The sequence below is a fragment of the Dunckerocampus dactyliophorus genome, chromosome 6 (assembly GCF_027744805.1).
Source record: "Dunckerocampus dactyliophorus isolate RoL2022-P2 chromosome 6, RoL_Ddac_1.1, whole genome shotgun sequence".
Lineage (NCBI taxonomy): Eukaryota > Metazoa > Chordata > Actinopteri > Syngnathiformes > Syngnathidae > Dunckerocampus > Dunckerocampus dactyliophorus.
Genome location: NC_072824.1, coordinates 7,069,486 through 7,081,266, shown reverse-complemented (window position 1 = coordinate 7,081,266; position 11,781 = coordinate 7,069,486). Strand labels below are relative to the sequence as shown.

General features: G+C 45.5%; 2 protein-coding genes across 2 annotated transcripts; both read right to left on the bottom strand.

Annotated features, from left to right (window-relative positions):
• Positions 1-686: 686 nt before the first annotated feature.
• LOC129182906 (ras-related protein Rab-1A-like) lies at positions 687-3,189 on the bottom strand. Its single transcript, XM_054779559.1, has 6 exons — positions 3,146-3,189; positions 2,386-2,458; positions 2,195-2,290; positions 2,023-2,118; positions 1,769-1,900; positions 687-1,510 (listed from the first exon to the last, which is right to left on the bottom strand). Exons 1-6 carry the CDS (start codon positions 3,157-3,159, stop codon positions 1,313-1,315), a joined length of 609 nt encoding a protein of 202 aa, XP_054635534.1. The 5' UTR covers positions 3,160-3,189; the 3' UTR covers positions 687-1,312.
• A 3,137-nt stretch (positions 3,190-6,326) lies between these two features.
• On the bottom strand, positions 6,327-11,044 carry spred2a (sprouty related EVH1 domain containing 2a). Its single transcript, XM_054779558.1, has 6 exons — positions 10,707-11,044; positions 8,979-9,153; positions 8,742-8,910; positions 8,585-8,649; positions 8,171-8,323; positions 6,327-8,068 (listed from the first exon to the last, which is right to left on the bottom strand). The coding sequence occupies exons 1-6, from the start codon at positions 10,730-10,732 to the stop codon at positions 7,394-7,396; spliced, it is 1,263 nt and encodes a 420-aa protein (XP_054635533.1). The 5' UTR covers positions 10,733-11,044; the 3' UTR covers positions 6,327-7,393.
• Positions 11,045-11,781: the final 737 nt, after the last annotated feature.

The following is an 11,781-nucleotide window of genomic DNA, read 5'->3' as shown; positions in this document are numbered from 1 at the left end:
CTACAGAGATTGGTCTGTTTTTATATTTTATTTCTAGCATATTTTTGTAGCTGCTCATTGAGTTTTAAATAAACCATTTACATAATAAACATTTAATATATTTTTTAGTAATTAGTAATTTTACACAAACATTTGGTAATAAAAGAACACAAAAAAATCTGAGCTACTTGGCTCTTAGAGTCGGCTATTTTCAGTGAGCCGATCCAAAAAAACGGCTCTATAAAAAGAGACGAAATTTTCATCATAGCCATTGGCTAAGACAGAGGCGTGATCAAATTCACGAGAAACCAAGGGGACATATTCCGGTACGAACTTCAAAATAAGAGCCAATAGCAGGACGTAACCCAATGATATTGTTTGGAGACTTGATAGAATATTGTTACTATATGCTTGCAAAGTAACATTTAATATGCACATGAGTAAAAAAATCTGTCATTTGACAATGTTTGTGAAATACTCGCTAAATTTTAGCCCTTTTTGATACTCATAGAAATTTCTAGAATGTACTGAATATTGTTTTATAAAGCAGTTGTAACTGACTAATGCTATATTTATTAGTGAAATTAAGGACTAGCAACGTGTTTTTTTAATGTCGCAAGAAGGTCCAAGGCGAGCTCACAAACAGGAAATCATAGCACTAAGTGCAGTGAGAAGGTGCATGTTTGTGTTGGTCAGAGAAGTCAAAGACGTTGTTATGAAAGATCTCCTTCATGATTTAATGGACATCGTGCCACAAAAATGTCATGTCGGCAGCCACAAATGAGGTTATGTAGAAATATATACACTTTAAAGATGAGCACAATGCAGCACGCGCTCGTTAGCATCATGCTAGCACTTATTTACACTCGGGAATGTTAGCTAGCCAGCGTACACAGCGAGCCTCCACCTCGGCGCCGCCCGCACGAGAGCGCCAAAGGCATCAGAGCGAGGAGGCTCCGACACCGCAAAGGCACGGGCACATAGTGTGGACGCCGCCGCCGTGGACATGAGACAGGAAGTGGGCGTGGCGCTTGATGCCGCTTTGCAAGCGTGTGCTGCATTGAGTGAAGAAGAAGAAGAAGAAGAAGAAGAATGTGGTAATTTAAAAAGTGGACACATGGTGGTCAAGGGAACAAAGAACGCCTGATGGGTTCCGAGACTTTGGAGGGAACCATCCTATTGCTGACTTTGGAACGGTGGGAATCTGCTGTTGTAGCTGCACACACGATCACAAACCCTTCCTCTCCTCCTCCTCCCGGCTGCGTCTGTCCTGTGGCGCTCGCTAACATTGAGACGGGTCGTGGGCTCGCTGGTTCCGGGTCGGCGAAAGGCCTCAGCAGCAGCCCCCTGAGGAGGTGTTGACGGGCTTGCTCTGGATCTTCACATTGGACTTCTCGGTGGCACCTGCTGTGGCACCCGGGCCCATCCTCTTCTTGATCTCAGCCGCCATGGTCATGAATGCCTGCTCCACGTTGGTGGCGCTCTTGGCACTGGTCTCCAGGAAGGGGATACCCAAGTTGTCTGCAAACTCCTGACAGGGAAGCAAACTTTTACAACAAAACCAATTTTGGTGTCTACTTTCTTTCATTTTTTCTCTCAAGAACTGATAGAATCATATTTGTTCATATTTGTGTAAATGTGAGCTGACTTCTACTGTTGCATCATTGTGCAGAGTGGAGGAAGTATTGCATGCATGAGCCAAACGTGTGAGGTGGGTCCAGGCACGGTATGATCGGCCCAGTGCGAGTACGCCCTGCAGTGTAAATGTTAGCGTCTTCTCGCCGCTCACCTTTGCTGTGGTGTAGTGCACCACCTTCTTTGTGGTCAGGTCAGACTTGTTGCCTACAAGCAGCTTGTTGACGTTCTCACTGGCATAGCGGTCAATCTCCTGCAGCCACTGTTTGACGTTGTTGAACGACTCCTGAGGGACATGCGTAGAGTAATGTTACTTTTGATTGGCACAGGTAATGGCAGTGTATTAAACAGTTATAATTAATGTGGTTATGATGCAACATGACAGCAAGACCAGCGTGCTGGATTCACCTCATCAGTGACGTCGTAAACTACAATGATGCCGTGAGCTCCTCTGTAGTAGCTAGACGTGATGGTGCGGAAACGCTCCTGACCAGCTGTGTCCCACTGACAACAGACAACAACACATCACTACACAAAAACACAACACGACTATAATTCAACCTGCAATGCCTTGTCTTACAATCTGAAGTTTGATGGTCTTCCCGTCCAGCTCGATGGTCCTAATCTTGAAGTCCACACCGATGGTGCTAATATAGCTCTCTGTGTATGTGTCATCCTACAACAGACACACGCACAGACACGCACACAGGAGTCTATTTTATCGAGCACACGGACAATGTCGAAATTAAAAGTTACTTAAAAGCAACTCACTGCAAAGCGGAGGAGGAGACATGACTTGCCAACACCAGAATCTCCAATCAGCAGCAGCTTGAATAAATAATCACTGAGGGAGAGGAGAATAAAAGTCTCCATCAAATCACAACTGTTTTGATTGACGGCGCTTCTCTAACATTATGCCATGGTAGATCAAAATAACGGACGACTTCGTAGTAAATTGTATATACATTGTCAGTGAGGACTTAAAGGCGGTGGAAGGTGAAATAGACTTTAACAATATGTGAATGAACAGCAGGATTATTCGCAAAATCACGTGAAGACTAACTTTACTCTACTTCACCGCCAAACAAGATGTAGCAACTTTGTGTTAGCTTGACCTGAATTCCACCCAAATTGTCACCACCTTTGGTTTCAACGTCGACGACATTGTGTTGACAAGGCAGATTGTAAATTAAGCCAGTGTACTTCCCTAGGAGTCGCCTGAGGAGCGGCTAGCCCGTCAGTTAGCCAGCTAGCTAGCAGTGCTAGCCAGCTCGGGTTCAAACAAGTCAGCTAACAAGCACTGATGACGACACATAAACATGAAACCGTGCGGCCAGCGTGTTGTACATGAGAAAATGTTGGCGAGCCAAACGGAATGTGGTGAAAAAGAGCAATGTCAGTCCATCACTTTGTGGGCTAACTTGAAGACAAAGCAGCTGACGCTCATTTTGTACACAGCTAACGTTAGCTTAGCTTCACAGCTAGCCTGACAGCTCGGTCGTAATCATCGACATGAAAGACAAACACTTACTACTCAGGATTCATCTTTGACTACAGCTGAGGGTCACTTGTCACTGTGGATGTAGTGTGACTTCGCAGCAGATTAACCGTAAAGTTTCCCCCGAACAAAAGACAACGGGCGTCTTTTTAGTGCAGAACTGCCTAAACTGGTTGTCTCAGCCAGGACAGCTAATCGAATCAAATATGGCTGTCAGAGCTACCTACCCGGAAATACCAGAGCTAGACATTGTGGGTAATGTAGTCTCATCTTTAGCCTTGTTGTTGACTGTTTATCATGACACACAAGCCGAAGCCATAAAACCTCTTATTCATCGTGTTAGTATTTAAAGTATTTCTTCAAGTAATACTTTTCATATAGCTCCTTACCTCACCTATTTAACTTTTCACGTATTTATCTTTTTCCATGAAAATGGAAAGCGAGATTTTAAGACATTTATTATGAAACAAAGATGAGTCTAGTGGGCCTATCAGAAATAAATAAAACAGAATTTGCATTTGCTTATTTACTTTTATTTGTCATGTAAGTATTGTTTTCAAATATGGAAATATGTTTTATTTCCAAATACTGTACTGTGTATGTAATGAAGTAATAACAGTATTTTATTCTGAAACAATTAGGCTTCAATGTTTATGCCTCCGGTGTGTTAGTCTTTAGCGCTTGTTGTGCAGACAGTTGTTTTATTTCATCTTTAAAGAAATGACAGTTGCAAGGAAAACCGGTGCTTTGTGACAGCGCAGTCAGATAAGTTATTGTATAAGTTAGTTAATGACTATTTGGTTTACATTTAATGGGCAAGTCAAAACAGGAAGTCGATGCTTATAGCTAATGACAGGAATGTGTCGTCACCATTGTTGTACTGTAGTACTGCTACTACTACTACTACTACTACTACTACTACTACTACTACTACTACGGTAGTGTATGTGTGCTTAACAGCTTCATTTTTAATTCAAAAAGTAATTTCATGAAAAGAAAGTTAATAATGTTAACCAGCTTGATAACTGGTAATAACGTGGCAAGTTATTGTTTTGTGAAGGTGGTGTTGGTGTATACTCCAAACTTGTGACCTGTGAAGGACTGTATAAGAACAATGTCCTGATGTTTGTGTTTAAGATGGACAAGATGTTTGCGTTTATAGTTTAGTCTCATTGACGCATACAATGCTGAAGTACCCCCAAAAAAGTGTCCAACCAAAAAGAAAGGATTCCAATGATGGAAGAAAGTCACTGTCCCCCAATGGCCTCCACCTGTGAACTGATAATAGGTATGGGAGCCACGTCCCATGGAGGAGGAAGTGACCAATATTGGATTGATGGTGAGAAAAACAACTATTATGGGATCCAAATGCATTCAGATTGTTCAGAAACAAGTAAAACTGAAAACCTTTTTAACAGCTACCCGCAACTTTGATGAACGAAGTCAGTTGGGAATGTCCTGTGGTAGTGCAGGGAGGACCTACGCTGTATGTATACAAAAACTAACACAAACCTCCTAATTTAACTAAAAATGCATGGCCATAGACAACCAAGTTTAGTGACAGGCCTTGTGTGAGTTTTGTTCTTGACTTGAAACTGGGCAGTCTGTACCCTGCCTTCAGCTCCAGAGAATATGGCTGTGACCGTGCCAACCAACCACAGGGCACTGGGGCAACACGTTCTACAGTCTCTTATGCCCTCTCTCTGATGCATCTGCAAAGATGTGGGTGCTTCTGTGTGTGGATGGACAGAACAACATGGAAGGGAGATATTTGCACAAAGATGGAGTTTACTCTCCCTGGCAGGCTCAGACCCTGTAGATATTGCACATTGAGGGCTGAAGCTGCTTTGTGTGGCTGTGACGTTAAGTGCTGGTATTTGACCTGCAGTACCAATGCAGTCCCAGAGTTCTGGTGGGTCTGCTCCATCCATTGACAGCCACAGATATCTGGTTTCAAAAGACATGTGACTGATAATGTCTGGGACATTGGTAGCCCACTGCTGCAGTTTAAAGCCACCATCTCGTAGTTTAGTGACAGGCTGCTTGGATTCAGACATGGAGGGGAAATTCTGGAAAAGTTTGTCTGATGTCTAGAAAGTTTTCTATTGAGTGCCGAGTGTCCTCGTCAGGGTTACGTACTGTGATCAATGACATACTTTTGGAGGGCAAAGGTCGTACCGCCGGTAGATATCAGGGGCTCTGCTTTGATTCATGTCCTTCCAGAGGAAAACGGAGGAAAGGCTGGTCCTCAGACAGCAGGCGAACCTGATGTAACATGTCCTTTCAGTCACTGCTCACTACGATAGCAGGGTTTTCCAAGGTCTGCCGTTGACTTGTGGCAGTGGGTTTATATCGTTTATATCGCATATTGTGTTTATTACCTATTCCTATAGCTCACAAAATTGTATTGTAGTCACCATTGGAGTACCCCACATGGCAGTTTGTAAATAACAGTAAAAGTTATGTGTTTGTGTTAGTGCTTAGTCGTTATTACCCACATGGAATGGTAGTTCATACAGAAGGAATAGATAAAATACTAACTTAAACTCAGTGGTGTCGGTAACACGTTACTAAGGAACGCGGTACTCTTGCATAACCTCTTTTTTCAGTAACAAGTGATATAAAGCGTTACTATTTCAAAACCAGTAATCTGATTGAAGTTACTTATCCAAAGCCACTCTGCGTTACTATTTTTCAACAAATAGAAAGCCATAATAGCCGCTGTGACGGTGGCGAGTGACGTGTGTCAACAACAACGGCGGCAGGAGGGAGCTCGGCTTTTGCTAGGTGCAAATACAGTCACTACTTCGAGTTCGTGTCCGACGGTTCATCGTACGCTCTGGCCTGGAGACAAACTGTCATCTGCCTTCAATAACACAACATCAAACTTGAAGAATCATTTGGACTCGCAGTCAAGCTCACGGCAAAAGCTCCTACTGATGGAGCAAAAAGGAGAGCTACGAGTGCAGCAGGTCCGACGCCACTCAAACAACAAAAACTGGACTTCCGTGGAAAATCAGTAAGTGGAGGGGAGTTGAAGAGGTTGGTTGCTGAAGTAACTGAAAAAGTAACTACTAATGTAACATAGTTATTTTCAAAATAAAGTAATCTGTAAAGTAACTAGATTACTTATTAATTCAGTAGCCAGTAATCGGATTACTTTGTTTTAGTAACTGTGGCAACACTGCTTAAAATAGATCATCATTGAAACAAGTCTTTTTCCATCTTTATTTTGTCATGTTGAGATGATGAAACACTTTCTCACACAAGACGTTGGCAAGATCTTTTGGTAAAAACCAACACATGATTGTCTCCAACACACACACACACACACACAAACACACAGTTGTTTGACATTTACATCCATCATTATAGACACAATAAAAAAATAGAACTGAAAATGTACACTTTGTCCATTCATTCATTCCTTTTACTGTATATATGTACATATAGTTGTGTATGTGTGTGTGGCGAAAATGTTGTTAAAAATGTCATGTATTTAAAAAAAACAACTGACAATGAATGAAAAATGCACGTGATGAGCTTCAGGCACTTTCTTCCACAGTAACGCGGATGCACATCAGACTTTTCCTCGCCACCGCTACAAAAATAAACGCAAGAATCTTCTCTGTGTGGAATGGTGGCGGAATTAGATCAGACGTCTGATTAGACGTCTGATTCTCAGGAGACAAGCTGACAGACGTCACTTTTTGCTGTCCTGAACGTCAACTTGGAACATCCCAGATTTTAAGAACAATAATAATCCTCTACTGCAAACGTCACGTGGCGTTTGATTGCATAATGTTTGCGTTTTAGTTGCCATGGCGATGACCTCACGTGACCGCCCTCTAGTGGACAGTAAAAAGTGGACGTCCCAACATGTATTCTCTCGAATGACCAGCAGAAGGCAACAACAGTGGCTGCTTAGCTTTAATGGTAGCAATGAAGTGACAAACATCTTCTTACCTTGGCAACCAGCCAAAGTATATCTCACGTCAGCTCAGTGGAGCAGAAAGATGTTGTATTTTGGATTAGCATTATGCTAAGATAGGCTAACGGCCTGCTTGTTCCTGCTTGTGAAAGGTGTCTGTGATGACTTGTATAAAAATATCATGTTTGTTCCCTCAGAGAGCATCAAACTGGACGTCTGCGCAGTCACATTTGAAGCCTAAAAGACAAACAACATAGTAGAACAACCTCCGTTGTAGGACTCGAACAACGCGACAAAGACAACGACACACGACACTTAAAATCACAGCGGGGTGGGGGGCACGACCCGCCTCAGCCGGCAGCTTTGTGTCTGCCGCCGCAGCAGCGACAAGCCACACCGCAGCGGTGGCAGGCGGTGAGTGGCGCGTAGCAGCACATGCACGGCGCCAGCAGCGACAGCGCCACCAGGGCGCTCCAGCGCAGACAGAAGCGCTCGTCGCTGGTGTCGCAGGAGCACGGGTCCGAGTAGTCGCCCTCGGGGTCGGACATACAGTGGTACAGCAGGCTGTCAGCGCACCACATGAAGCTGACCCGCCGGATGCACACATGGATGGGGTCAGGCGCCTCCTGGCAGCGGCCCCGCCCATTGTCCTCGTGGTGGAACATGTCCTGACAGTAGACACAGCGCAGACGCTCGCCGTCCTTCCTCCGCTTGGCTTGAGGCTGCACCGTCACCGCCCCCCTCAGTGTGCCGCCGCTCAGGTCTAGACAGGCGGGTTTGCCGCTGCAGCCTCGCTGCACCTCACAGGCCAATGGGTATGGGTAGCTGTAGTCGCACTTGGGCGCCTCGCTCTTGGCGAAGCGCATGTAGGCGTCCGGCGTGTTGGACAGCAAGAGTTTGTCTCGTGTGGCGGAGTCGTGCCGGTAGTCCTCGTAGCCGGTGAGCCAGGCTCGCTCTCGAGGGTTGATGCGTACAATCTCCTCCTCAAACTGGAAGCTTACGTGGCGAGGGAATGTGTGCACCGTCTGCAGAGACCACAGCGAGTGAAAAGGGCTCTTGCTGAAGGTGTGGACACCAGAGAAGGCGGGAACACATACTGGCCCCTCCTACCAATCAGCCACACTCACCTGGTCCAGGAAGTAGTGGTCGGAAGGCCGGTGTTGCTCGTAGAAGTGTCCCAGGATGCAGTGGCGGCGGTGCTCGCAGAAGGTGAGCGGAGCCAGTGTGTGCATGACGGGCTCCCTCCTCTGAGATGAGTTGGACGAACTGTCAGTGGCAGTCTGGAGGAGGAACGAGACCACAGAATGGTCATGAAGACATTTAACTGTAGTGGTTTTAGGAGGTGTCTCTAGTCTTGGCTGTATCACCTAACATTGGCGTCATTGTTGGACTGTTGTCTCGGAATAGGACAAGACATGATACTCCTAAAGCTACAGTAAAGACCTCCTGATGGTCCACACTTGTGAAAGAAGAATGAAGAAATTTGAAGGAGGTTTTATCACAGTAAATGTTGTCTGCGTCACTGTGGAGACGAAACTCACCGTGAACACGTCATCATCACCAAGCTCGGCCTCGTTCTGCAGTGTCGACGACGAAGTGGTCGAGCCTGAAGAGCAGAGCGACATCGTGTTGACTAAACATGCCGACATTTTAGTGGCCCTTCATGTTGGACATGAACGCGTTCCTCAGCCTTCTTACCTTCTGTCAGGTCCTCCAGGGCCTTCCTCACGCCACGGTCGAAGGCTCGCGCATCTGCTGGACTCTGGAAGGTCAGACCACACTTTCTGTTGTCCACCTTCCAGTGGTGGAACGTGGGCGTGGCCTTGGTGTAGATCAGATCCTTCTTCAAGAAGCACTCCAGAATCACCTGAACAAACAGGAAGACAGTCAGACAGAAGATGCTGAGTAAGAGGACAACCACGCGATGAAAGTCACCTGTTTATCTCTGAGTCGTTCTCCGTGGATGAGGAAGGCGTTGCGTCCAAGCAGGCCGGCCGGCACTATCCTGCACACGCCCACTCTGCTCAGGCCGCCATCTTGCGCCAACCAGCCACCACTCGAATCGTCTCTGGTCATCACCACCGCTTTGACACGCACGATGTAGCTGTCACTGCAAACACCCCAACAGTCCAACCTTGGATCACTGGATCAGGTCTTCACACTCGACTTGTCAATCATACAACACGAGGCTAATGCTAATGTTGACAGGAAATAATACACTACTGCATGTGGAGAACACACAGTGGTCACAAGTGGATGGAGTGAGGTTCCACAGGCATGTTAGCACTAACTTTATAAAGCACTAACTTGATTTTCTCATTTTGCCCGGAGCCTCAGACTGGGTTCTACCTTTGACCTCTTCTTCAAAAAAAGAACATGCAGTCTTTTTTTGTCAATATCATCACATTTTTTTTACTCCCTCATGTCATTGGTTGATTCTCACAATTCATCCATTCTTTTCCTGATTCATCCTTTAAATGTCTGTCTTTGGCACACACACACACACACTTTTGTCGAGAAACAGGCATGCACGTACACACACATACTGCTGTGTGTGATTCAGCCTGCCATTCAAACAGATGGTGTGTGTGCGTGCGTGTGTGTGTGTGTAGCATGAGTCATCGCTGCATTTTCCGGCAGCGTGCAGTGAAACACACACACACACACACACTGTTGCATTACAAAGCAATGTTAGCAGTACATGGAAATAGTAGTACTAGTACCAGACCAGTGCTAATGCTAGTAGTATTAGTGCTAACACTAGTAGTACTTGTTTTAGACCTCAGCTGTCCAAAACAAGCTTAAGCTAACCAAAATATACTGTAGGAACACAGGAGGTCATATTCACCATCGTAAACCAAGCTGCTTCTCCTGACCTCTGACCTCACATAACAGTATCGACATGCACGTGACACAAAGTACAGGCTCCATGTTACTGTGACCATTAACCCCTGGCCTTTCTGCATCCTACCAGAGCGACAACTTACTGTGGTTGTTCACAGTGGGCCCTGAAGGCACCATGGTGGGAGTAAGCATGCTCGTCATGTGAACTTTGACCCCAATGACTTGACATGTATTTGAACACAAGCTAATGAGCTCTGTGTGTCAGTCACGCAATGTTCTAGAATGATCCCTCAGCTGCATCCTGCCTCGTGCCGACGGAAACATCACCATGACAACGACTGACTTGCTGCTTGTGATTGGATAACAAACTTTGACCTCTTCTTCTTCTTCTCGTCCTGGTCCACATACATGCTCATGATGCTATCGCCGTGAGTTCTGGTTTTGGTTTTGGTAGTGGCGCTGCATGGTGGCACTGACTGGGCCATTACCTAGGTCATGTGACCATCTTTTGTCAAACGTCCTCCAATAGGAAGGAGAGGAGCATGTCATGTGACCACATGTTGATCACATTGTTGAGGGTCACTCTAAGCCCCGCCTGTTCAGCGCTAGATGCCAATCAATGATACATTTTGCTATCTAGAACGTTCCTTAAGGTTCTGTGGAGCAGCGCCGCCATGTGTCATGTGACCAGTGGCCTGATGTGTTTTGACCAGTCATTTGGGTTCAGAGGTCAACAGGTCCTCACTGACCTCCATCATCTTCACGTGCACACGCATGCCATGACAAGTATGTGTGTGTGTGTGCGCGCGCGTTACTCACTCATCTGGGCGCGCGTCCTCGTTCATGTTTGTCCACGTTCACGTGCTGTGATAATGATTTCCCGCCAGTGTCTCCATGTTTGGCGGGCCTCCGCAGCAGCGCGTGCGGCTCTCCGGGCGTCTTCGTGTCGTCTCGCGCTCCTCTTTGAGGATGCTGACTCCTCTTCCTCGTCTTCCGCCTCAATCCAACCAGCGCATCGCACACCTTCTTCGTCCTCCTTGTCCTGGACGGCAGTGACCGAGGATGGTGCTCAGGTGTCGGCTAGGATGGCCCCTGACGAGCCCCATCTTCTCCTCACTCCATGTTGGATCGAGAGCGCAGACAGAGAGGTGGGGGTGTTGGTGACGTCACACCTGAAGGCCCGCAGAGTGACGTGTTATTACCATACAATAACAATAATGATAATAACAGCTGTCTAAAATCACAAGCACCCTTGTATAATTGAAATAATAGCGTCGTAAAATCGTGTATTTATTGTGGTGCTATGGACGACTTAAATTAGCACAATCAGGAAACAATATCAGTAACAACAAAGCTCAGCAAAAAGTAAACCTGTTTTTATATTTAATTTGTATGTAGTATTTGACTTAATGACGCGTTAATCTACACGAATGATTTAATAAACCTGGCGATAGTGACATCTCGCGGTCGTATGATGTCACTGCAACCTCAAATTTCCATTCGTTAAAGAAATCTTCCTAATTTGACTGCACCGGCTCGCAGTCAGAAAACATTTACCACTTAAAATCAGGGCTGAGATTTCGAGACAAATAACTCAAGTCCTCACTGTTGTCTTGCAAAATGGTCTACTGACGTTACCATGGTAACCTGTCCTCCTACTTGGACGGACACGTTGAAGCCACCAGGTGGTGCAGGTGTTCCAGAATTCGTTTTTCCATTCAATAATAATTGTTCTGTCACTTAATAATCCAGAGTGCAGTGATTCCTATGAAATGTATATTATGACATCACTGTAAACAAGACCTAACATGACAGGAACAATGTAGAAGAGTTAATCAATGATTTTCTACATATATATACTGTATATACACTCAACAAAAACATAAACGCAACA